General features: G+C 35.9%; 1 protein-coding gene across 1 annotated transcript in view; it reads right to left on the bottom strand.

Moving 5' to 3' along the window:
- Nucleotides 1–3,028: 3,028 nt before the first annotated feature.
- arr (low-density lipoprotein receptor-related protein 6) overlaps nucleotides 3,029–27,932 on the bottom strand; it is a 45,505-nt gene continuing 20,601 nt past the window's right edge. The window contains exons 4-22 of the mRNA XM_022083608.2: nucleotides 27,142–27,332; nucleotides 26,203–26,493; nucleotides 25,493–25,731; nucleotides 24,250–24,413; nucleotides 23,477–23,650; nucleotides 22,388–22,621; nucleotides 21,297–21,603; nucleotides 20,726–20,870; nucleotides 19,998–20,128; nucleotides 19,382–19,535; nucleotides 19,016–19,265; nucleotides 17,341–17,644; nucleotides 16,804–16,955; nucleotides 15,911–16,164; nucleotides 15,047–15,235; nucleotides 13,746–13,938; nucleotides 12,991–13,330; nucleotides 12,467–12,640; nucleotides 3,029–11,558 (exon numbers count right to left, since the gene is read on the bottom strand). Coding sequence (XP_021939300.2) covers nucleotides 10,669–11,558; nucleotides 12,467–12,640; nucleotides 12,991–13,330; nucleotides 13,746–13,938; nucleotides 15,047–15,235; nucleotides 15,911–16,164; nucleotides 16,804–16,955; nucleotides 17,341–17,644; nucleotides 19,016–19,265; nucleotides 19,382–19,535; nucleotides 19,998–20,128; nucleotides 20,726–20,870; nucleotides 21,297–21,603; nucleotides 22,388–22,621; nucleotides 23,477–23,650; nucleotides 24,250–24,413; nucleotides 25,493–25,731; nucleotides 26,203–26,493; nucleotides 27,142–27,332 — 4,776 coding nt within the window. The 3' untranslated portion in view covers nucleotides 3,029–10,668. The remainder of the gene's footprint in view (nucleotides 11,559–12,466; nucleotides 12,641–12,990; nucleotides 13,331–13,745; nucleotides 13,939–15,046; nucleotides 15,236–15,910; nucleotides 16,165–16,803; nucleotides 16,956–17,340; nucleotides 17,645–19,015; nucleotides 19,266–19,381; nucleotides 19,536–19,997; nucleotides 20,129–20,725; nucleotides 20,871–21,296; nucleotides 21,604–22,387; nucleotides 22,622–23,476; nucleotides 23,651–24,249; nucleotides 24,414–25,492; nucleotides 25,732–26,202; nucleotides 26,494–27,141; nucleotides 27,333–27,932) is intronic.

Below are 27,932 nucleotides of genomic sequence, written 5' to 3' on the forward strand. Positions count from 1 at the left end.
ACCCCCATCTAGTGCCAAGGTTATGAATGAGCTATAGTACTTTTCCCCCCAAGCGCCTACGTGACGTATAGTGGGACAGCTTTTACCTTACTTTATGCGAACACGAATTGAATAACCACCACCAACGGGCTCTCTCCAGACGAGAGTTTGCTCCCAGTGGTCGATCCGCTACATACTAACTTCACTCCCTTGGGGCACATCTGTAACCTAATGAAAAAATTGACAGTGGAACCACGGTTCCGGAGAATCTGACGTAAATACACAAACGCAGCAGTAGCGTGAAGTGCGATGCGCATTTATTTGTATAAATAAATGTTTGTAGAACCTAAACCATTTGTGATCTGTAAAATCTGAAAACAGATATGGAAAGCTCAAGAGGTAATACGTATCTCGTACGCAATATGTCCAGATCAATCTCTTACGGTTAACGCTTAACGCGCCAGATGCATTGAAAATTGTACACATTGGTTCATTAAAATTACAATGAAATACATTACAGATTCTTAAAGGTCCTTATTTACTGATCATTTTACATATAGGTTACATTACCCTTACGTTTACCATTCCCGAGGAATGAACGTTTAAAGGTGACTCGGCGCTGGATCTTACACATCTTCGTAACTAACGCTGTTTTTGCCGAATGACCCTTCCTTAGAGACATATTTACTTCAAAAGAAGACAAGCCTAATTCTCTTACACGAGTTCACAAATGCACATGAAAACATTAAATGTGATGAACAATAAAAATAAATAAGAATCCCTTACCTCAAATTTTGTTCAATTGGAAGAGACCACGATGTCCACCCGCAATGTACAATTTAATCAAAACTAAAATGGAGAGAGCGGAGGGCAGTATCACAGATTTCTTAATAATTCTTATGTAAGATAAGTAATTGTGATATTCTAAAACGTTTTAACAGCTCAATATTATTTACTCTACGACGCACTTCTTCTACAAGCGATTCACAGCTCAGCTCTTTCCGCAATAACGAAAGCGGATTGTTGACGGCAGTAATGAAACACAATAATGCCGAATAAACAGATGACATAACAATTTACACATTGTTGGTATGGATCTTACACATCTTCCTAACGCTTTTTTGCCGAATGACCCTTCCGTATAGGCGTATTTACGTCAAAACTAAAGCCCCAACTATAGCAGTAATGTAACATATAAACTGGGTTTCGTAAATGCTTGTCAAATCCTTATCCCTCCTGTCAACAAGGCATTGTTTTTTCTTCCCCCACCTTGGACATGGCATCAATAGGTTTTATGTGCAGATCCTGTCAACCAAGAAATCTAAATCTCTGCATCAGTTTTTGATTCCATTGAAGATGTACTTCAGTTATTTGCTTTGTTGGATGTTCTTCCTGATGAACAAAATATTTTGGAAAATATTGTGTGAGAGGGAGATCAGGACAAGGCAGAAGGCAAGCAGTTGTTGCAAGATGTCCATGTGAATGGTACCAGTATTTAGCTGTGATCCAGCAAGAGCTCGGAACCAACATCTTGCACGAGGACTGGTACAGCAGATTTCAAACTATGGTAGGAAAATATCATCCATCCTTCTACAATATTGTGAGAATTGATCTCTGGTCTACACAAGTTCTACAAGATACTGGCAGTGTCATTTCTCTTGTATGATGGTGAAAGGTGGACATAAAATCAACAGTATAAACGAAGTGAAGCAGCAGAGTTGCTTCTGGAGACCAGTGGAAGTCCACGTTTTATAATAATAATGAAGGATAAGATACGAGGTTAATACGTATATAAACTGTAAATGAAAACATGAAGGAGTAACAACAAAATATTTTCAACACATATTCAAAATGTCTCCAGATAAGTTGCTGGATTACAAACCAGAGAATGAGGTTATTCCCTTGAAACATGGAAGGATCAATACAGAGTTGTTATTGAACAGGTCAAAAGGCCTAGTCTTTGTTAATGATTACAAAGTAGGGGTACTGTACTGTAAAATCATCATTGTCTGTTGTGGATTATATTACACAAATAAACTTCCTGATTTAACTTACTCATTCCTCTGTGTTTCATGTGTGCATATAGCTTGTTAAACCATTAATTACGGCAAATGAATGAGAGCACAATGCTAGAATCACTCTGCCATTATATTTATTATCTGCTATGACCAACATACCTCATTTGGTACAAAGCCGAAGAGTGCCAACCCAACTTCTAGTTTGGAATCTGCAGGTATAGTCTTTAGCCACTGATGATTATTCACAATTGCATAATTTTTTTTACAAAAGCTTAGTATTGGTCCATCCTCAAGCATTTCACAATCACTATTTTGATATCGATTTTTACTACAGCATTCTACAAGCTGTACAAATGTAGGGTCAGCAGATAAATGAACTTGGTTGCCATAATTTTACTAAAAAACTTTAGTGGTCTGCACAAAAAGTGTGATGAGGGAAACAAAGGGCTTTGTGAACCCTTATCATCTTCCTAACTTAAATGGAAACTGCAAAATAAAGCAACCTTTCTTTGTGCGAATCATTTGGTCCACATGGCTAGAACCTAATATAGGTAATCAGATTTCAGACAAAGGCATTTAATATAAACAAAGTTGTACCTTTTAGTTAAGTTGACATAATTATAAACAATAAGTTAGGAGATGTACGATTTGAGGTTTTCACAGCGGTGAGTATGAAGATTTCCGTCTTCTGGGTTGTTGCGCTGTGTAGTCTAGTAGATGTTAACCAACGTTTCAGAGGTCATACTGACTCCGTCATCAGGGAGATGATCGCCCTGATGACGGAGGCAGTATGACCTCTGAAACATTGATTAACATCGACCAGACTATACAGCACAACAACCCAGAAGACAGAAAACTTCATACTCACCGCCCTGATGACGAGGCGGTATGACCTCTGAAACGTTGATTCACATCGACCAGACTACACAGCGCAACAACCCAGAAGACAGAAATCTTCAAGTTAGGAGATACTGGAAATAATGAAGTATTGAGAAAGGGCCAATTAGAAGTTCAGGAAAGCAACACATACACTCTGTGTACAAATCTTTAATTAATATCATTTACATGTGCAATGAGGACAAACAGCTGCATTGCACACAAACTATTTCCAGTAACTTGAAAAGAAAGATCAATTACTTATGTAACAAACACTGTAATATTATAAAAATGAAATTATGTGTACACATTATGGCACTAAGAAACAAATTCACAACAGATACCTTGTCAAAGGAACATAATATTAAGTTACAGCTTCTGAAATGTTAAAAAATATTCACACATCTTTAAAAACAAAAAGCGATGTGATGCTTAACCTGAGTGAGTTTAATATAACTTGTAAAACTGGCATACATATTTGCACAGGCACTTTTGTTAAATAAGTGTGAAGAGTAATAACAATTGAACATTCTACACTGTCAATATAAAAATTATATTACGTAACAATTTACATGTTATTTTAACATATATTTCCGACACATGCTCAGATTCAAGGGAATTATCCGTTATACAGTAACATGATGCTGGTTCATAAACGATATAAGAAACAATTATATACACACAAAACAATAACCTTTCCACTGTCATAGTTGGAACACTTCTGGCATAAAAAAGCATGCTGGTCACTGTGAATGAACTGTTTCACAAGTACAAAGTGTTTTTTAAAGCTATTCTTTAGTTTCTAGAAATGAACCAGAAAAAGGCTAAGAAATTGGAATTTAAAATACAATCTGAATGTTAAACTTTAACCGTAATAAAAAACAAAGTTTGTTTACATGTAAATAATGTATGTAGAGGTAGAAAAGACACATATATATGTGTGCACGTGTGTGCTGGTATGAAATACTGCATTTATGTCAAAATTCTGACAATCTGATGAATATTGGCCAAGCTACAGCCAACTGATATTTTTTCTTCACTGATTTTATTGGTGCTTTATATGGGTATGAAATTTGCTTTCTTACTTTAAAGTTCTTTCAGAATAAAATTCTGAGAGGAATAACTGAACCTAACAAAGAGTATGCAACAGAAGGATGGAGACACACAATAAGCTGCAAAATTTGTACTCATCATCAATTAGTGTTAGGATGATTAAAGATGGTAAGATGGGCAGCTCATGGGGAAAATGCAAAATCCTATAAAATTTTGGTCACAAAATCTGAAGGGAATAGGCCACTTGGGAGATATACAGAAAAGGATATTGTGCTATTACAGTTTTTGTAAACAGCAATGAACATTCAGGTTCCATAAATGTATGGAATTTGTTGACGAGATGAACTATTAACTTTCCAACAGACAGACTGCTGTATGGAATTATTTAACAGTGAAAAGGTTAAAACAATATCATAGTTTCAGTTATATTTATCTCCCAGTAAAATTACATGTACATTATTTTAAACATCCCATCTGGATAGATCTCTCAATGGGAGAGGAATACAAAACATTCCAGATGCCCTATGCCCTAAAACCCATTTGCAGCACCAAGAACACAGAAGTGGTTGTATTATTTTAGTATTATTTTCGTTGCTGCCAGATGTGCAACTTGAAAATAGAATGTCCTAATTATAAAGCAAATTTTAAGAACACAAACTTGTGCATTATGAAACAAGTTGAGAAAACAAATGAAAACATTATAAAATATTGCTATTTGGGCAGGTACAAAATCTGATTTGCTCCAACAACTTACTTAACCGTTATACTAACAAAAGTGGGGAAAAAATTTGATACTGTGGAAGGAATTTAAATGTTTCATTCCTGAAAATCCAAGAAATTAAGTTTAAATAATAATTCAAACATATTCAAAAAAACTTTAATGGAAATTGACCTTAAGAGGCTGGTAATAAAATAGTTAAAACAAAAAATGAACAAGTGACTGCAACACTATTTTATTCATGAAAGTGTATGACTTACACCTTGAACCTACCAACAATAAGAATCATTATATTCTTTCCAACAAGCAACATTTACATATTCCTGGAAAGCTTACTATTTTCACAGTAGCACAAGAATCCTGAACATAAATAGTTATTATTTCAATGCAGCCTGTACTTTAATTAAGAGATCACCTAAGGATAAAATAGGAAGACTAACAAAAATATGCATTTTATAAATAGGAAACTTTAGGTACTACAGTATAATCCACTGTAGCCTTAACTTCAGTTTTCCAATCGGGGAATGAATTTTAGTATTTAAATTGCTTCACCTGTTGCAAGAAATATAGTGAGAGACAGCCTCCCTTTACACTGTTTCTGAAGCTTCTCAGTCTGACCTCCAAAAAATACTGACAAAACCCAAATCAAAGCTGAAAATCAAGGCATAAAAATAATCAATCAAATATTTCTAGATAACAGGCTTATGGCAACTCCACATTGAACATAATATTTTAAAATTTATCAGATCACCCCTTTGCGAAATCAGTCAATTTTAATTTTAAACAAAACACTCAATGCAAATGTGCACAGTCTGTGACAAAATATATATGTGGTAGAGCAATATCCTGTACAGAAGTTGCCTCATTTGTATAACTCCAATGTACTCTCAAAATCACTGTTCTACATCCCAATCAGGAAGTCCCTTATTCTTAAGATATCCATTGTAGCATTCTACTCACAACAGACAAACTATACTCTAATGTAGCACATCCATATGCTTACATTCTAACCCTGAAACATGGTTGTATCAGCTTATACAGAAATCAAGAACATATGTCTTCACAAAAGTAAATTAACAATTTTAACAAAAAATAATTCAGGAAGATTATGTGCAATCATCGAGCAAGAGAATGTAACAATACATACCACATTACTATACACATCAACATTCAAACACAAATACACTTACTATTAAACACATATATTTATATATATACACTGAATATACAAATGAATATCCAGTAAACCTGTCAGTTCAAATAATTATTTGTATACACCATATAATCCTGTATGGTGAATAAGGCTTTAAAAACAGTTTTGTTGCTGTCCTATTATTTTATATTGACTTATAGCTGCTTTGACAAAGGAAACATTACTTCTACACTATGAAGATATTTTCTGTTGTGCTATGGCCTGGAATTTTGTTCTCACTTCGGCATCAGAATAATTATTTTTAAAAACTTCTACATGATATTTCTATAATTCTTCCACAGATGCATAAATAATAAATATGAGCTGTTTCACTATGACAAATAAAAACAAATCTTTCTGAATGTATCAGCTGAAGATGTATCATAGAAAGTTTTTTTGGACATTATACCATTGCCTTGGTTTTTATACAAAAAATGATTTTGGAAACTGATTCTGTTCTGAGCGTGGAAAACCTAACTGGAGGGGTAAATTAGAGAGAGCTACTCTAATCAGCATAATTCAAATACTTTGTAAAAGAATGAAGGTCAAAGAAATGAGTTTCATATTTTTTTCATTTTAGAAGAAAGAACTGAAGCCAGTGATTTACTACCTGTTCAGACCAATAAATGTAACTGGTTACTGTTGTTTGGTCACGCATAATTTTGCCTTGCATAAAAGAACAAACAATTTTATGCACAATAGCATTACCATGCTACACTCTTCAAATTCAACCTACCAGCAAACATACCTACACATTCCCTTAGAGGAAAGAGGACAAAGCTTCCAGCATAACAACAACTAATCAGCTTCCATAAAACATTAGAACAGCAACATTCATATGTTTACTTATGCTGTATCATCCAGACCCACATGGGTACTGACATGGTTCACTTATCACCTCAGAGGTAATAACAGCTTGAGACAGACTATTTACGCTTCCAAGTAACACACATCAAAACAATACCAAACACTGATTCAGCAGTGAACTTAATTTTCTTTCAAAAGTTTCATAAGTATGAAGTAACAGAAGACAAGACATTTTGTCTGAATTATAAGCAGGTCAAAGTACTTATTTATGTCTCGTAACAAGCAAGCATGACACAGTTGTAACATAAAGGTAGTTAATACATTCTTTAAAAATGAGGCCAAGTTCAGTATTTTGGAACAACAGTAACAAACCAATATTACATTCTGAAAACTGAAACAAGATTAAAATTTGGGAACACTTGCTACCATCCAGTACAAAATTTATCATCTTTCTGCCACATACCTAAAGCCTAGCAATTAAAATATACAAAACTATAATTTTACCAGCTGCTTTGATGTATGTGAATTTGGTGTACAAAACAGACCTGTGACTGTTGAAGTGGTGAGAGCAATAAGGTAGTAATCATTTACTGAACAGACGAATATTTATTACACGCAAAATGCACGACAGAAATTATGCATGTGGTCCAATATTACACAAGCGGAAATTAAATAAAATTTAGGACTGATGATCCAGATAAACCATGTTACAAAACACAATTTAAGAGGTTACAGGTCAATTGGCATCATGATTTCCACAACTATTTTCTCCCATAGTATGAGCAGGAGCCAATATGGCACTACTTGGCAAGTCGGGTTCTAACAAACAAAACTCAAAACAGTTTGTTTATGAATATTTGCTGCAGAAATTCATGTCAGCAGATAGCCCTAAAGAATAAATTTCATTAGATGCAGCAATGATCCCACAGAAAGGTTGGCTATAAATACAGGATATATAATCCTGAGAAGATTACAAGAAGATATGAAGTGTTAATGAGAATACTGTGTCCACTGCTAAATCAGGTTATATTTATACCACAAAAATATACACAGCTGAGGCAAGAAATTTAAAGGATACTACCTTTCCATTTCAATGAAATAACTTCAGGAAAAATCATCGCAACCCATTTTCAAGATCTCTGAACCTTCCTGAACACACATAACTTGGCATATACAGAGGGCCTTTGGACCCAAAAACACCTCAGCTAAGAATGTAATCTTAACTTGTAGCTTGGTGTCACAAATGGACGGTTTAGAAGCCAGTCAGTGAAGGCTGGGATTCAGCTTGTGGAGTATATCAAACTTTTATGTTACCAAAACTATTTTATGTCAATAAAAATTATTATTAACCAACATTTTTCATAAAACATTTTTTGTACATTGATGCTAATTTCAAATGACTAAATTAGTAAAACGTTTCATTTCTTCTGTAATAAATTTAATGGCTTGCACTGACTGGCTTCTAATAAGTAAAGTAAGTTTGTCCCACTATACGCCATGTAGGCGTTTGGGGGGAGTGGAAGTATAGCTCCTCTCTTCCTTGACCTTGGCACTAGATGGGGGTGAGTAGTCAGCATCACGCCCCGTCTGGCTTCTAATACAGTTTTATTTACATCTAAAATGGCAATAAAATTGTTAACACTACATAAATGCTTTATGGGTGTTGTCAGGGGTTGAAAAATAAGATCATAATATGGTAATTTGCTATGCTAGCCCCAGAGACATTAATCCACAAGCTCATACAGTACAACTACTATACATTCCTTAGTCCTAGATTTAAACCTTTCGATTCTATGGAACAATTCCCATCCGCAACACTAGCACATTTTTTCCAGAACATCACTGTTGTCTGACAGTGTCAGCAAATAGAAACTCTTCAATTAAAACCTAAAAAGAAAAGCTGCCCTGCTTTACGCCATGTAGGCGCTTGTGGGGGAGAGGAGTTATAACTCCTACTTATTCTAAACTTCAGCACTAGATAGGGGTGAGTGGTCAGCATCACACCCTGGCCGTGCTTTACCTCTGTGAAAGAACCCCGGTAATCATTAGATAGGCTGGGTAGGCTCCACAGTCAGTATAGATGCAGAGGCTAAAGGTAAAATCCTCTGCCCCTGTTGGGGATCAAACCCTTGGTCCTTCAATTATATTTTGGCAACCCTATTTAACCAAATCTTTTGGATGTATGGGCACTGTAAGCCATGAGTCAGACAGTAAAGTAAAAAGTGTCTACACTGGCTTCAAGGTTCACCTGGACTCCCATCACTGGGTACCATGTGTTCTTTTCTAGGGTAAAGGATATGAAGAATGAAGTTGATCACTTACTTACACCTAGTTCCAAGATACAGGATGTGTGGCTCTAGCTCCATTACTCTATATCCCAACATGGAGTAAGGCTTAAGCACAGAGCAACTTAAAATGTCTCAGCAGGATTTGAGGTTCTTACAGCAATGAGTACAAAGACGGCTGTCTTCTGAATTGTAGTGCTGTGTAGCCTAGCCAACGTTTCAGATGTACTTGCTAACTTAATCATCAGGGCAATAAGTGCTCATCACTCATGCTGAAGGCAGCCAGGGTCTCAGAAACACTGGTAAACTTCTACCAGACTACATGGCGCTATTACCCAGAAGATAGCCATCTTTTAACTTTCTCCTTTACTGATAGTTCTAGTGGAAATTTCACATGGAAGGATTTTTTCTTACAAATTTATAAATAAAGGCATTAAAAAAGAAAGAAAATCAAGCCAAAATTATGGGACATTGCTGAATTTGTTACACTGTCAATATCCAATGTCCAACTATTAAGTGCCAGCATTTTTGAACTCCCAACAACACAAATCTCACATTTTAGCTTGCTCCAAAACAGGCACATGAGGTTGATATGTACAGGTTTCAAACAAAGGTGAGTAACAGTCAGGCAACTCCAAAATTAATGTACAAATCAACTGTTTAAGTGAAGTTAATTAAACTGAGTGGACTTGACTCAATTATGTACTACTGCATCATTAGTACCTAACGTAGAACTGATGATGTTGAAACTGGTATAAAAATTTAATACAAAGAGATATAAAACTTTATGTGCTGTTACCTCTGAAGATATGGAAATATTCATGTCAGACACTTTTTATAGATGACAGTTCTGCTTACTGAGCACAGTGGCCTCACTACTGTGGGTCATGTATAACCCCATGAAGTGTGCGGTCTGTGGTTAGTACAGTACATTCCAAAGACTTAAAACAAAAGTGCAGTGACAGGTTTTGTGTGAATGTGGTTTCAAAATGTGGTTGTGCAATTAACTTGTGGTGGGTGAGTACAGTGCTCAGGCCACAAGTACAGTTCCTAAACAAACTCACCAGACATCTAGACATCACAATGCTGTCGCCACAAAAGCAACAATCTATACTAAACTCAGAAAATGTTAGCCGAGTCGTTAGCACTCTTGCATCATATCTGAAAGGCCCACAAGAATGATTCTTAGTAAAAAGTTCAACTATTTTGACTGGTTTTTTTTGTGGTTTCTTTTGCCACTCAAGTTACATGCTGTGATAAAGCTTTAAAATAGGTCACTTCCATCCACATAACAGAATTATCCTTCTACTTAACATTATATAAACTATACAGGTAAAAATGTGTAATTAAATATACTAATAAACATTATAACCCCTGGATAAACTTCAGAGACAATCATCATGGCACTAAAACTACATCCCTGTTACTCACCTTTAAATGTGTGTTAAGTGAGGCCAAATGCACTTATGTGCTTACTTACACATTTTATCAAAGTATAATAATTATTATATTTAGTGTTTTATCTCTAGGTCAATTCCATTATGTGAAAATAGTGTTTAGAATCACTGCAAACTGACAAATGTTATTAATTTGAAAGTCCTCTCAAGCATTACGTACTTATGTGTAATATTAAATTTTCTGAGTAATTCAATAAGACAGCATGAACGCAGGGTCCGACATGTGATAATAAAACACTGCAGTACTGACAGTCATGCAACCAAATCGGACCCTGTTTTACTGTCAGCAATCACAGCGACTGCCAGGAGATGGGTCCGGTGACGGAGGCGGAGGAAGCGGATTGAAGTATGTTGATGACCGCCCTGCTGTAGAAGAGGGGGACGGTGGACAAGATGAAGGCAAGCCTCCTCCTCCATCACTATGATAATGTGACCTTGGAGTTGGAGGAGGAGGAAAAGGGTCTGAGTCATACTCAGAACCTGGTGCAGCATAATATCGCTGCCTCCCTCTCAAAGGCAAAGGGTAATTTGAATCAGACTCATCACATACATCTGTGCTGCAAGGGGTAGGAGGTGGTGGTTGATTGATGGCTCGATAATGTCTATAGGGACGATATCTTGATGCACCAGATGAAGAACAGCAGTAGTCTTCATTGTAGTTATGGTGTAGTTTTCTGTTAGAATCAGCAGTGGTTGCAGGACTTGGTGGTGGGTTCAAAGTCTCACGTGGGTAGCATAGCAACGATGATGATGATACAAGCAATGGAGCACCATTTGGTCCACCTCCTTCTGTAGTAGAACTCGAAGCACCAGTAATATGACTCCTATCATAACTGTTGGATGTTGTGCTACCATTAAGCATTGACATGCGAACAGTATCATTGCCAGATTTCTTATTGCCCTTATCTAATCTACCATTCTTTTGGATTTCAGCAACTGGGCAAATGGGCTTAGGAACACCATGTGATGGTTTTGGTGACAGAGGATCACCAGCTGAATCATCAAGATCATTGTTTAAGGTAATGTTGTTGGCACCTGCAACGCGACGACGGCAGTAGAATCCAATTAAACCAAACACAACAACAGATGCTAGAATTACCAACACACTCACTACATATGTGGACTTGTTTGAATCACCATACGATATAACATCTACACGAGGATGATTGGCTCCTGAAACAATTCACAATAAAGAATTCAATTATTCATAGGAATTTTTATGCAGTTATTGTAAGAAACTCACCGACAGGCAGGCAAACTGTCAGCCTACATATGATTTGCCAGGCTGTTTCATAAATATGAGTGTAATGCTGTATGCCAAAACAGTACTGTTCTCCAAACGCATTCCTTGCTAACCTGAATTTGTCAATGGCCTTGATGCAGAACATACCTGCTGCTATGAAGGTAATCACACTGTTTATCTGTACTTCACAGAGTCAGAAATTATTTTCTATTGTATACTGTTAAATGTATTCCTTATGGAAAAATGTTTAAAATAAAAGATAACAACCCCTTGAAGGCCCCTGGCATCTTGCCTGTTCTTGTAGCTAGATTTAAATGGCAGCAATTGCAGGCTGTTTCTTTTCAAAATATTTCAGATACTGGTATGAAAGTTTGGACAGAGTGACTGACCACATCTTGGAAACAGTCTACAAGGAGATAATGGAGTTTATGTTTTATGTCATGCATAAATTTTTTGTATAACAAACCATTTTTATGAAAACTGATAAAGTCAGTTTTAAGGTGCTGGCTTTATAATGGAAAATATGAACCAAACTGAAATGAACTATACAGCATTTAAAAAAAGTTGTCACACCATGTAGACAGGCTAAAGACAGACAGCATGGAATTATAAATCTATATGACAGAGAGTAAAGGCCAAGGAGACATTGGAAAGAGAATATTAAGACAGATATAGCCATTAGGTTACCTAATTCATTAAGACAAGTGACTTTATGAACAATAAAGTTTCTCATTACATAACAACACTCTTCCTCATTTATATCAGCCTTCTTACATCCCAATATTTTCCTGAGTACTTTCAGAACATGTATTGTTTGAAGATTATGTTTAATACATACCTCCTGCACATTCTAAAGGTGCCTCGTCACTACCATCTGCACAGTTCTCGTAGCCATCGCACACAGCAGAGTGTGGAATACACACCCCAGAAGTCAAGCACTGGAACTCACAGCACTGGCTCTCATCATAGTTGTCTGGACATTGTGATGTTCCATCACACACCCATGACACATCTAGACATACAGTTGTATTATGTAGAGGACTAAAGATTTCTTATGTGAATATACTACAGTGAACTTTGGAAATACATTAATAACAAGAGAGAAAAGGAGTACTCCTACTTTGAGTACATATATTATCTGAATCCATTCTTTGTGATTCTGTATTCCTCATTAAACTTTGTGTTCATTTACTGCAGGTACAAGCCAATGTTTAGAAACCTAATCAAATTACAGACATCACATTGAACAAGAGCATAACTTATTTTCTTTGCACTTAATTGAGTATTCTTTACATTAAAATAACTTTTAGTGATTCATGAGATGTACTATATGTTTGTACTGTGACTTTATAATAGTCTCACCTATACACTGTCCAGTTTGACAACGGAATTCATGTGGCCTGCAATCAGGGCAGCCAACTTCATCACTAGCATCAGGACAATCATTGTGTCCATCACATCGCCAAATACTTGGTATGCAGTCTTTGTTAGATCCAGCAGGGGCAGTGCACGTGAAGTGATCTGGTCCACAAGCAGGCAATGCACTACATGTCCGACCGTCCTCATGCAGGACCAGGCTCTGAGGGCAGGAACACACAACTGGAATGGAACTGGATATACTGCTCACAGGAGATGGCACGGCCATGCAGAGATGAGAACAGCCAGCCTGATGGGGAGCTGCACAAGCATGGTTTGAGTACATCTGTAACACAGTGTAATAAGTCTTTATTATTAATTTATTTAAACTTGTATAGATGTAACATACCTTTTGGTTTACGATATATTTGCTTAACTTTTCTCACAGTGACACACTAATATATACAGTAGTTCAATATATTACATCACAACAGGTCATGCAAGTAAGTAGCTTATACTATGAGTTGGAAATGTGACTAGAATTGTGAAAATAAGATATATGTAAAAAAAATTTCAAAAACTGCCACTAAGAAAACCAAGAAGACAGAAAAATAATATTAAAATGAAAAACAAAAAAACTAAATACAAGGATGTGAATTCCAATGATTCAAGATAACATCTATCCAGTGGCAGCCTTTTAGGACCAATTACTGAACCTCTGGGTTCAATTATCATATAGTTAACTTGGTCATGGTTTTTACCTTCTCACTAGGAAAATGGACTGCCACTATATACACAAGGTGAGCCAAACGTGTCAATACGGTTCCTCGATTGCTCCCATCAGTCTTATTCGCTCGTTCAATCTGTGACTGGTCTTTATCCACCCAGTACAAATAATCACCATGCACAGCCAAGCTTGATACTTGAACTAGATCTGTGTTTACCAATACTTTCCTGCAAAGAGAAAATGCAATAACATACACACAAGTAACATTATGCTGCCACAGTTGGTTCTATCTCACATATGTAAGCACTTCGAACTGATTCTTGTTATTTTTTTAATTCAGCTGCATATGTTGGTACTGAACAGCAAAATGATTATGAGCAAAGTATTGTAAAGAATACAGAAAGTTCAAGTTCAAGGAAGAGTCAATGAAATGTCAAAGATGTTGTTTACACATTGTTGATAGTATCATCATAAGTGCTGAGGAAGATACCGAGACCTAAAACAAATGAAGCAATAGAGGATGAGGAGCTTCAGAATTTGTATTCTTCACCAAATATAGTTACAAAAATTGAATCAAGAAAAATGAGATAGGCAGGACATGTAGCAAACATAGTAAAGATGAGAAACACATACAAATTTTGGCTGAAAAGACTCAAGGGAAGAAAGCACCTGGGAGAGATACACAAAAATGGTGCGATATTAAAATGGGTCGCTGAGAAACAGAATGTGGAAATGGAAAATCAATTGGAAGTAACTCAGAAGAGGATCCAATGTAGAGCTTTTGTTAGTGTTGTAAGGAACCTTCAGGTTCAATAAATCCAGTGAATTTCTTTACCAAAAGAATGAATTTAACTATCAAGAGATCATGGAAGATAGTGTACCATGGGGGTTCATTAGTTACATGGACATGCACTTGTCTCTCTCTTCCACCTAATTTGCTGATGACAAACAAGTGCACATAAAATGCTGTACATGCATTTGTTGGTTTATTTCATTTAATTACACTTCAACTTCTGCATAGGTTAAAATATTGTCAGGTGATGGGATTAGTAAGAATGATGAATCTCTAGGAATAATCAGTCTCTGGGTTCAGATTCAAACAGCAATCATATTAACAAGAGCTACACAAGAATAATGTTTCTTTGGACAAAGATACTGCACAACTTTTCACGCCATTTCTTTAAAGTGCAAGTCACTCCAGAGAAACCTTACGCATCACACACGTAACAGTGAATACACTAATTAACAGTTCTGTGGACATGCAAATAATCTTTAAACATTTGATACATATCCTATATTTTATCTGCCATAGCTTTATCTCACATATTTACTCACCTCCCTTTCCCATCCAGATCTGATGATTCAATTTGATTGGGCTGGGCCCAAAACAACAGGTCTGCCATTCTATCAACTGCTAATGCAACCAAATTCTCTAAATGTGTTACAACAATCACACGTGACTTCCCATCCATGCCAGCCCGTAAAATCCGTGGCACTGATCCAACATCCGTCCAAAACATTAATCTGAAATTAATGATAAAAAAATGAAATGATTCATAAATAAGAGACAGAATATAGCTGTGAGAAACAGGCGATGAGAGGACAGCAATGTGGTGGAACTTAGGGAGATGGGCTGTGTGGATTGCAGACAGATTAAAATGGCAGCATCATAAGAATTTACACAGTTCACCTTTACAATAGTAAAAGAATTCAGTCCAGGTGCTATAATACCTGTAGCAAGACAAAACAAAAGCAGTGATTTCCATAAGCTGAAGAGAATTCACAAGGATAGTGTATAGACGTAAAATAACCTGTCTTCAAAGAATTATAAGAATGATTATTATTAAAAAGGCATGCACAAACACTATAATCACACATACCTATGGTGCATGCAGGCTAAAATACACTACAATATAAACTCTTCCATTATACACTAACAACAATTAAATTTCATTAATGTACACAGTCTACTTTGAAGTTTGTCTGCTCCAAACAGTAAACAAGATGTAAACCAGCCAATTTTGCTTTACTAGTAGATGATGCAGCAAATTTAAAATGCGGGGAAAAAATGACTTCACAGAAATAAAAAACTTTGGAATGAACAAGACAGGAAAGAAAAGAAAAGGGCAGCTAACACGTGTAACTTTGTTTTTTGTAAATAAACAAAAAGAATAACATAAGTTGCAGTATTTTACATACCCCTTTTCTGGATGCAGAGCGATGTTGCGTGGTTTCTCTCCATCAACTTTGACCACAACTCCAACAGCTGAACCATTGTCCAGCCTGGTCACATTTATAGCATTTGTGTTAGCACAAGTCCAGTACAGAAGTCTCCCATATGGGTCCACAGCCATGTCAAATGGGAAGTGAGTGCTACTAGAAGGAACAAAAGCTGGCCCAGCATGTGTGCCGTTGTCATATGCTCGTTTGATGGACTGAGCACGGCCATCAATCTGTTACAAATAATCTGTATTAAAAGAATTCTAGTTCAGATCCTCATAAACCATTCTCTAAAAGCTATTTTTAATATCATCCTTCCACCTCCTTCTTGAAGTTCAGTCACTACTTTGCATTTTCATTTTCCCCAAGAGTTACATACCTTCACTTGACTGTACTGACAACCTCTGGTGACTTGTACAAATTACAAAGTACCTCATTATGTACTACCCTAACTGTACACTTACTTCTTCCCTCTTCATTTTGAAACATCTGCAATTAATGTTAATTAACATTCTCTCCTCAACAGCCCAAGTTGAATACGCATATAAAACCAACTGGTAAAATAACTGTCCTATTTATTTTAATCTTATCTGCCTTAAACAAATGATTAAAAGGATTTCCTTACTTCCTACTTTTCTTACTTTCATGAACCTCATTTTTGTTTCTTACTGTTGCTTTCATATATTTAAATTCTGAAACATTTATAAAAATTATTGTCTTTATGACAGTATTTATTTATGATATTTCTATTGTAATGGGAACTTATGAACCAAAGAAAGCTGTGATTCAAACCAACCTGCGGGTAACACACAGCATTGCACGTGCATAAATATAAAAATTAACTGTATATACACATGCACATAAACTCTCACCCAGTAAATAAACCGTGAGACAGGATCAAATTCAACAGCTTTAATGTTCTTCACGCTGTGGATGGGAAGAACAACATCAGGACAGTCATCAGTGTCAGGAAGTAAGCGACTCAGTGAATTCTTCTGACCAAACAGTAGGAAAGATCTTGGTCCTGTTGAAGCAGATACACAAGTGAAAGAATAACACAGCAAGTCTCAGTGAACTCTACATAGTATTACATTTATATAAACTATTCCAAATAATGGAACTCATACTTAACAACTGGATAAAATAAATACAGTTTAAAATCAACCTTAAATTGTGTAAATTTTATTTGAACATAGTTGCAACTTGCCTTTTGATGAAGGCAGTATGTTCCTCTGAAACGCTGGTATTTACTTTCAAGTCCAAAGAGCATTATAACCCAGAAGACCACCAAAGACATCTTCATATTCCTCTATCCCTAATCAGTTTTCCCAACAATTCCTCTGTGTTGGAGATTATAAGCATTAATTTCTCTCACATGAGTTACAATGTCACACAGTTTTTCAACTTGCCTATACAAGTCTTGTTTCCATGTCCAAGTGTGTAGTGAGTGGGACAACCACAGTAGTGTGTGCTAGACTGCCTGCCGACCATCCCACCATGACTGCTGGATACTGCAGGCAATGCCAGGCACAGGTGTGAACATCCGCCATTCCCTATAGCACACTGATTCCAAGCTGACTGCCGTGAAGTGTGAAAAACAAGGATATCTGTGATAAACTCCAACTTGTTGTGAATCACAGTTCTGTTTGAACCATTTGTTTTGTTGGCTCGCTCAATAATGCCAGTTTTCCAGTCTGCCCAGTAGATGTAATCCTAAAAACAATTTTTTCAATTACTCCATAGCATAGTGTCTACCATGAAAAGTATGGTAATAGTTATTCAACTGATAATCTTTATATTTATGGAACCAGTAAGCTCTCCATAAGACCATTATCTTCAGACACCTGATTCCACTCTAAACCTTAACACAGTATTTTTCTATAGTACATTTTAATACTATCCGTATATATCCGAAGTTTCTTATTATGTGATTTTCTCCATCCTGTTCTTATTTCCTCTTTCTCAGATACAAATACTCTCTTCAGCAGTTTTGTCTTACACGCCCTCAACCTACGTGTTTCTTTACATGACAGACAAAACTTTCAAACCTGCATAAAACAGGTAAAGCTTTTGAACAACTTTAAATTTTTAAACAGCATAAGGGAAAATAAAAATATTCAAAACTAAATGGTAACAAGAATTTCTCAAGTTTAACCTCTTCTTAATTCTGTCATTCATACAATTTTGATTTGTTACTGTCATTACAAAGCACTTTGTTGTATCATCAAAGGATTTACCATAAATATGTCTTTTATGTCCTTCCTTGCATCTAATCATTTGTGGTTTTCTTTATGACGTCTTTGTCTAACAAATTAACAAAACATCCTCTGATACAAAAACTAAATTCAATCTTGTTAACCTGAAGTTCTTATTACCTTTGGTCTTGAAATGAGAGCAAAAGTTATGCTTCACTTACAAGCACAGCTGTTGTTTCCACAGTTTTCACACATATTTAATATCACATGCTTCTAAATGCTATGAAAAATGATTTCAGGAGAATAAAGATATCTGTGTTAAAAACTTCCTGAAAATGTAGGACTAAAATTCTTCCATGAAGTCTGAATATTTCACCTCCAAAGTCACACTAAAAATCTTCCAGTACAAGGACATGGAGTAAGTTCAAAAGTTACAATGAAGATAATACTACTACTTTAAGACAAAGAATTCATAATACCTGTATTTTATTAAAAACAGCATATCAGCCTGTAGTTCATATCAAAACTGTATCATCATGCACATAAATTTTTTAATAATCAACCACATATTTGAGGACTTTTTAAAAGTTATATTTTGTTTCCTGAACTTTTATGACATACCTCTTTATCCTGGCACCACTAAATTGTAAAGTTTCAACTGCACCTGTTATGGAAATTATAGTTTATTTTCTCTTAGTCTTTGTCCAATTTCAGCCGTGAAATTTTGATGTGTTTGACCTCACTCACCAAACTACGGGTCCTGCTTATTAATTTGCATATAAAAGCCAATGTGAGTAATCACACAATAAATTTAAACCCACAATTATTATAACTTTTAAGAATTGTATCATGATTCTTTCACAGTTTTTTTAATATCTGATATCCTTACCAAGTACTGAGTTAGTCCAAATGGTTTCTCTATGTTCTCGCCAATAACTACAGCTCTCCCCTTTCCTTCCAGATCAGAGCTCTCAATGACATGTTGTCCTAGTTCTGTCCAATAGAGGCGGTGCTGAACATAGTCTATTGTCAAACCATTGGCACGTCCCACCTTCGGCACAATAACATGCCGGTGCATTCCATCCATAGCTGCCTTTGATATGCAGGCTTGAGATCCCCAATCACTCCAGTACATGAATCTGCAAAGTTTTACAATAGTGAAATATTATTACAATAAACTGTAACAGACTTAAAAATATTATTCTGAAAAAATAAAATAAAAATAAAAAATATAGTAAGTACACCAAAGACTCACCCTTCTCTTGGATCTAGTGCCAAACTGCGAGGTTCATCTATGTCTTTCCATATTATAACCTTCCGAGAGCGTCCATCTAATCGAGCAACTTCTATCCTTTTGCTACCCGTATCAGTCCAGTATATATTATGAGCCACCCAGTCCACAGCCATACCTGAACATATTTACAGTAAATACAGTGTAACCCCATTTAATGGTTCTTGATGTAGGTAGGACCTTTCCTAAATTACTCATAATATTACATTTCTAAGATCTAGCATGAATCTTATCTTTAAAAATGAACAATAATGAATAATAAGCAATGAAAGAAAATATATACTACTGCACGGAACATTTGCATTGGTCATCAAAATTCATAATATTTATTTTATTACATAATAAACAAGGTGTCCATAAATTAGAAATGACAACACTACTACCACAGCTACTGCTACCACCACCACTATTACCATTACTACAAAACCAGCAGCAACAATGCCATAAGATGTCAATATTTTCCCACATCCTCATACCTACTAAGAATAACTTTACTTGTAATATTATCACAAACTTTCTTCAAAATAATTATGACAATGATATCACACAAACAAGAAAAATAATAATGACATCCACACACCTTCTGGTGAATCCAAGCCAAATTCAACTATCTTCTCCATATCTGAACCATTCATAAAGGCACGACTTATAGCTTTCACTTTTACATCTGTCCAATAGATACGATTGTCATTGATGTCAAAATCCAAAGCACTGAGAAAAGAGAAAACATTACAATGCAGACATTTTTGTAAGGTTGCAGTGATCATGAAGGAAAACACTAGACGCTGGAAGAAGTATCTATTCAAATGTGTTTCAGCCAGAACACATTTCTGAAAACAGTGGATACTCTTACTTTACAATCTATACACCTGTTTTATCATGTATTGTACTTATGCAATTGCCTGCATCATGTTACACATAGAAGAGGAGTAAGAAACCAGAGGAAAAAGAGAAAGAGGGCATGACAAATAGAATGTCAATGAAGATGAGATGAAGGAAAGGATGAGAAAGAGAAGCAAGAGGGAAAAAAGGTAAACTAAATTTGACAAGGATGAGATGCAGCAAAGATGAAGAAGAAGGTAACACTTCCTAGTAATTCAAAAATCGACTTGAGAATTGTACATTAACAACAAATGTAAAGTATTCCAACCTTCATTTGATCCAGACCTTCTTGTATTGTTCTTAACATAATAGCATACAAACTTAAACACAAAACAATTCTTTTGATGAATGTACAATTAAAGGAAAGGGAAAATAATGGGAGAAATGCAGTAGAGAGGGGAAAACATTTCAGATTAGGACACATACCTGGCATCTTTTACTCCTGTCACAGGAATGACTGCATCATTGTTACCATTCTCAATACTTATGCGACCAATATTCTCCTTTCGAGCAAAGAGAAGGAATGCCTCTGGAACTACACACGTTCTTTCATTTGCTGCTAATTCATAACCTGCCAAAAACCAGAGTGCTTTCAAATGCAGTTTATACATTTTTTTTGCAATTTACACTTTCCCACACTTTATACAATTTCCCATAAATCAACAGAAAATTGCAAATACAGTCCAAATTTAGTAATGAAGCATCCTGCTGCTTATATACACTGTTATTTTATCACACGCATTAACACTATTCTTCAAGTGTCGGAGAATACTGAATATTGTGAATAATGGAATACGGCAGAGTGTGTAGTTGTGTTATGTGAGGACCTGTGGTTTGTAAATACAGGATCCTACTGTAACTTATCAATATAAGTATGAAAGGAGAGTTTATGATCACTCCTGATTTGTGAAAACTGAAAATAATTCAAGAAGTAAAAGAAATCATAACTGACAAGGATATGTATGATATTCAACTGTTAAATGTAGACTTCACTTACCAATCTGACAGGCACAGACATAATCATGTGGTCTGTTGAGACACAAATGACTGCAGTTTCCATTGTTATAGATACACGGATTACTCCCTTTCACCTCCCCAAGTCGAACCGCCTTCAGTCCCATCAAGTTGGGCAGCTGGTCAACTATCACTTCTCGTCCATTTCCAGTAACTTTAATTCGATCAATACTTCGCCTTTGCCAGTCTGTCCAATACAAGTAGTCCCCAAGAAGACTCAAACCAAACAGATGAGGTAAGTTGTCACTTATAACTTCACGACGATCCTTTCCATCAGCCATATTGGCAACCTTGCGATAAAAAAAATAAAGTATTACTTAAACCATACAGAGAAAAAAGGAAATAAGAGTATAAACAAACTCAAACTTGAGATGCATACATTTTCTAAATGTGTTCTTTGCAACTGGATACCTTACTAGCCTTGATGTTTATTTATTGCAGACAATTTTTATTCGTTCATGTTCAAAAAACTACAAATATTACACTGCAACATACAAATAAATACTTTCTTTGTATATCACCAAACAACAACCATACCAATAAGGTTTTAAATAAAAGTTGTATGAATTTAATAAGAAATTCATAAGTTTAGTTTCAAAGCCAATTTACTTTCAGTTCTAGACCTGGAAATAACAATTGTGGATTGAATGCAATGGTAATCCACATAACATAATAGACGTGCTTAAGCAACATACCATGAAGACATGGATAAGTGAGGTAAAGCTCATTGTATTCTTAATCCTCACACTTGATATAAGAGACCAGTTTCATGCTCAGGTTTTACCCAGGAAAAAACCCTTCCAGACCCAATGAACAGAAAGGGACTTATATTGAAATGTGTCAGTATGTTTAATTAGGGGCACTAACACAGAATGTCATGATAACTCATCCAGCCAGATTGGAGTTTACGTACAGTAAATTTGGAATTAATCTTCAAACATTAAACTCATTTTAAAACACAATCAAATACTATCCGTGAGCATTACAAAATCCAAACTGTTTGAACAACCCTAATATTCCTATTCAAAAAATCTTCCCTTGCTGGAGCTTAGCAAACATCACAACATTTCTTACCTCAATCTTATCAGTCTTAGCATCACACCAGTAAATCTTGTCCCTCTGTAGATCCAAAGCAATGCCATTAGGCCAACCAAGTTCCTTGTCTATCAAGCGTATGCGGCTGGAGCCATCCAGAGCAGCACGTTCTATCTTGGGGTCCTTCTCATTCCAGTCAGACCAGAACATCCAGCCCTTCTCTGGAGCAACAGCAATAGCCCGAGGTTCATACAGATCTTCGTTAATCAACACCTGCATAAAACAATTCCCTATTAATACAGCAGAAGCAAACATATTTCTTGAATATCCTGCACACTACTTTATACAGAAATGTGACCATAAAAAGGGATGCAGATTATTCAAGATGAGGCTGACAACATAACTCCAGGTGCCACATTAACTTTCAAAATCTTCTCTTCCTTTCACATATCTACACACCAAGCAAAGTGCAAATACAGTGTATGAGTGAATGTTTATGTGTTCTACTTAACAATTACTTATAGTTAGTGAATACAAGCAATTCAAGAAGCAGAATCAAGCAAACAGCAGAAAATTTGAAATCTGTAAAAATGTATATGATTATAGAAAATACAATGATTTGATGCTGCAAAATAGTGGTAGTCTGATAGGTGGAGGGCTTTTTATGGCCAGAGGGCAGCACCTTGGATGTATGGTATCAACTGAAATGTGTGACAGTAATACAGCTGAGATGTTAATATATGCCATTCTTGTGTTATAGGATGTAAGACCATTGAAAGAAAAATAATGTATTGGAAATAAAAATACAAAGCTCAAATTTCAATATATAATGTGGTATGTAGAACTGTACTTGATACTACTAATTTCAATTTTTTTTACTTTTTCAATTATCATTACGCTTCCACAAGAAACCACTACGTTTCGGGAGACCCCCCCCCCCCCAATCTTCAGGTGAACCTATAGTCAGCTGCATAGAGAAGATTATACAAAGAAAAAATACTGAAATACATGAGGAACCTATGTTTTGTTACAATATTTTTCAATTGGTTTAATCTGTGTTTTGTATAATTTCAAATATGTAATCCTGGGCATCTTTTTACCAAAGTATCTGCGAATTTAGTGCTTTACCTTTCTAGAAGCTCCTGTCAATCTTGCAACTTCTATTCGGTCAGTGCCAGTGTCTGTCCAATACAGGTTGCGGGCCACCCAATCCACTGCAACTCCATCAGGATGTTCAACTTCTGTTACTATCAGATTTTCTTGCCCTGAACCATCTAGTTGAGCTCGTTGTAGTGCCCTGGCCTGAATTTAAATAAAAATATAATATGATTTTAATACTCTCAGGACCGGCCAATTTGTTATCAACTTTACTGCAACTGCCGGTCACTTTTTAAAGAAAAACAACTTTTCACAAAAGGAAAACAAACTCTAATTCACACTCTCAAAGTGGGACATCCAGGAACATTCATTACAAATACAATATTCGCAAACTCATCAGCATGTTACTGCTGTTATTAGAATATAACACTAATAACAACAGTATTATCATTAATGACTCATTATTTCTATCACCACAGTAATTTGGGTTCAGACAAAAATTACTGCATGCAAGTAATGCCTTATTTAAGCAAGATTTAAGGTTCTCATGGCAGTGAGTATATAGTAGGTTATCTTCTGGGTTTTAGCGCCATATAGACTGCAAAAGTTTACCAATGTTTCAGAGGTCCTTGCATCATGGTGATGATGGAGGCAGTAACATTAACCACAAAATAAAAATAAAATAATACATCAGACATCATAAATTCATTCCAAAACTTCTGTTTTGTACAGTGCTTAAAAAAAGTAAAAGCAGCAGTGACTCATCAGAATAAACTTGATCTTTAAAGTTTTATGCAACTTACCTCATCATCTGTCCAGTACAAATAACCATCAACAGGATCATAATCTATTGCAATGGCATGCTTGATTCCAGTCAGAGGAAGAACAAAGTTGGTGTAGTCTGGTGAGTCCAAGGAGATGGTGCAGATTTCAACTCTCTGGACAAGAAGTAACATCTCCTGAGGACCTGAAACAGCAAAACACCAGAACTCTGCTGAAAATCATGCAGGATGGTGCAGCAATTAATACTACAGAAAGTTACCAAGGCAAACCTCATCTGAATATAAGCCATATTACTGGCTATTCTGAATAAAATGCAAGTAAAGAGAGTATGATTCATTTGCAGATTATTTATCAATTTCTTCTTCTTCATCAGCCTTCATTTCTAGTACAGTTGGCGTATACAAATTACTTTTGTAGTGTCCAAATGGGGCTATTTCAAAATGACCAGTCTGAAGTGCCTCATGACAAAATATTCTGTACTTCAAACTTGTTACAATTGTATTGACTAAACACACTTTACTATTATAATGAAATATTAATACAGAGACAGAGGAATCAAGAAACAATATGACGCTTCATTGATTAGTGCGCCAAGAAAATATGTATGCAAAGTCCTTCCCTGGCTTTCAACATGTGATGAGTATCACAACCAAGGCTGCAAATGTTATCAAATCCAAATACCTCAACCACAGGCAGTACCAAAACTTGGTCAGTCAATTATGAGCTCAATGTGATGAACTAATCTATTATTTTGAAGACTGACAGCTGAGTCACAATAAAATGCAAGTGGCTACAAGTTGATAAGAAATGGGGAACATGTTCTCAGGCCATGAAGAGGCTGAGAACCCCTGGTCTAGGAGATTGAGAAAAACTTCCCTTCCCCTCCAAAAATCCCCAGTCAATATACAGCCCATCCACAAGTTTCAAATCAGTTACCTCTCAAATACAAGTCAGGTACTTTATTACAGAGCTAACCTGTAATAAAGTCCTCTCTGGTGAACAGCTGTACTAACATGGTATAAAAATCTGACATATTGGACACAAGTACTTTCCAAGATGTTTAACTTTAACTACATTGTATGAATACAGCTTATCGCTCTTGAATGGATTTCATCGCATTTAGTCACCACATAAACTTCTAGCTTTTATATTAAGCAAACTAACCTGCCTCCTGCCTGGATCATCTGAAAAGAAAATTCTAATACACCAATAAACAATTTCAACTTATTTATTATATTTCACCATATTCTTTCAGAGAATTACCATTAGCACATGTTGTATTGTCTAGAAGCTTGACACCTGTCGGACATGCACATGAGTAACCTGGTGGATATGGAGCCAAAAGGCACAGATGTGAGCATCCACCATTTTTATTATGACAAGGAGTGTCTCCGGGTGGTTGTCTCTGTGCATCCCACACATGAATATCCATGGGAACATAATCACCATGGATAATCTCCTTGGGTGGTGAAATGGATGATTTGTCATAAACATGAATTGACCTACAAGACATAAAATATTATCAGATTAAGCAAATACTGCAAGGTAGGCATGTGCAAATTGGTATTAATTTTTTTATTTAAAACACCCATTCATATTTAAATGTATATTATAAACATTTATTTAAACGGTGTATAATACTTTTCTGATAAAAATGCTTATAAAATACTTATTTTTAAAAATATTATTCAGACTTCCCCCAGATCACTGGTAAAAATATCACCAGCAATAATTTATTTTCCCTTAAGCCTTCTAGCTACACTACATTATATTAAATGTCGCTGCAGCATCTAGGATAACTCAATAAAAAAGTCTTCCTAAGGCAGCTTACAGATCAATGGTAATTCGACCATTTGTGAAAGAAAATGGTTGTGCATCCTTGCATTAGCCCTTACTTATATAGAAGCACATATATACAAATGTGACATCAAAATCTAAATAAGTAATTCAACAGTACAAAAATTGCAACACACCATGTTTTCCAATCTGTCCAATAAAGTTTGTTCTGGAACATAGTTAGAGCAAATGGATAGTTCACTCCCTCTTTAATAACAGTCCTCCTGTTCCGGCCCTCGTAGTCCATAACCTCTATAAACTTGAGTCTTCCATCCAACCAGTACACCAACTGGGCATCAAAATCCACAGTCAATCCATTTGGCCAGAATATGTTCTCATGAACAATGACTTTGCGAGTTGTAGGATCGCCGTTCATGCCAGCACGTTCAATTTTTGGAACTTCGCCCCAATCTGTCCAGAACATTATGCTGTCAACAGAAAGAACAGAAATTAAATGGGCCACGATGCAACTGAGAAATACTACAATAGCAAACTTTCAATATTGGGTAAGGATACGTCTAAGTAAAGAAATGATATAATCATAGAAATAAATATAAAGCTATAGAATAAGCACAACTTTTACAAATAACATAATTTTTTTATTAATTGTGTTTCCTCTCACATTCATTGCTCTACATAAGTAATTTCATTATTACTGAAATAAACATTTACAGTAGAAAGCTATTTTGATTTGTTTGCAATTATAAGAAATTCCCTCAATTTTTTGGTGACACAAAAGTCTTACACAGGTAAAAATGTGGTAGTTCATGGAAAAACGTGTGTCAGCTGAGAAGATAATTCTCCCATTCATTGGTTCAGATAACTGAGATTATACAGCACATGATCCTAGGTTGTAGCAGTGTCCAGGTTGTGACTTGATACATCATATCGAGGAAAACCAATTCAGATAAGGGAAACAATGAAATTGCTAATGGAACATAGCTGTAATATCTGACACATAACAAACATCACAAAATGAACACTCATAACACCAGAAAGCCTTGAAGTAGAACAATGGAACAACATATTAGGATACTATACTAAAGAAACAGAAACAAGAATGAAGCACAAGGTACCTCTGCATGGGAACAAGGGCAATGGCGCGAGGCTGGTCTATGTCTTCCCAAAACAGAACTTTCCGATGTTCCCCAGTGATGGTGGCAACTTCAATGCGGTTGGTCTCGCCATCAGTCCAATATAATTTCTGTGTTAACCAATCACATGCAAGTCCAGCTGGTGAAATCAAACCTGTTGTAACCACTCCAACCTGGAAACAAAAACAGTAACAGTAAAACAATGTGCAACATTATAATTCCAGACGAAACAACACTGGGAATATTGGTATGTTCTGACCTGTATTTGTCCATTAAAACCTACATAATCAGTGACCTCTTTCAAATTTACAAGTTAACCCATAACCTAAATAAGCTGGGGTAGCTCAGTCAGCACAATGCATGACTATGGACTGGATGACCAGAGTCTGATCCTTGGTATGGCAAAGGATTTTTCTTCTAACCTCTGTGTCAGGACAGCTTTGAGGACCACCCAACCTCCTATCTAATGGGTACCAGGGGTCCTCTCCTCACCAGTAAAGCATGGCTAAGGAGTGAAGCTGACCACTCACCACCATCTAGTGCCGAGGTCAACGAGTAAAAGTCATACCTCCATTCTCCATAAGCACCTTCATTGCAGCTTTACTGTTTTGCCCATAATCAAAGCAAGAACCTGAATAAGACTTGCAGATTGCCACTCTTGCAACCCACTGTACTTTTAAAGCACATGCACATTGTGCAACATATTTTAACACAATTCTCTCTCAACTTTGTCACGGCAGTAAAGCATTACATCAAGGACGGACGCAATACCA

This window comes from Zootermopsis nevadensis, unplaced genomic scaffold (assembly GCF_977971745.1).
Source record: "Zootermopsis nevadensis isolate Lab colony 2312 unplaced genomic scaffold, Znev_1.0 Znev_ptg000017l, whole genome shotgun sequence".
In the NCBI taxonomy this organism is placed as follows: domain Eukaryota; kingdom Metazoa; phylum Arthropoda; class Insecta; order Blattodea; family Termopsidae; genus Zootermopsis; species Zootermopsis nevadensis.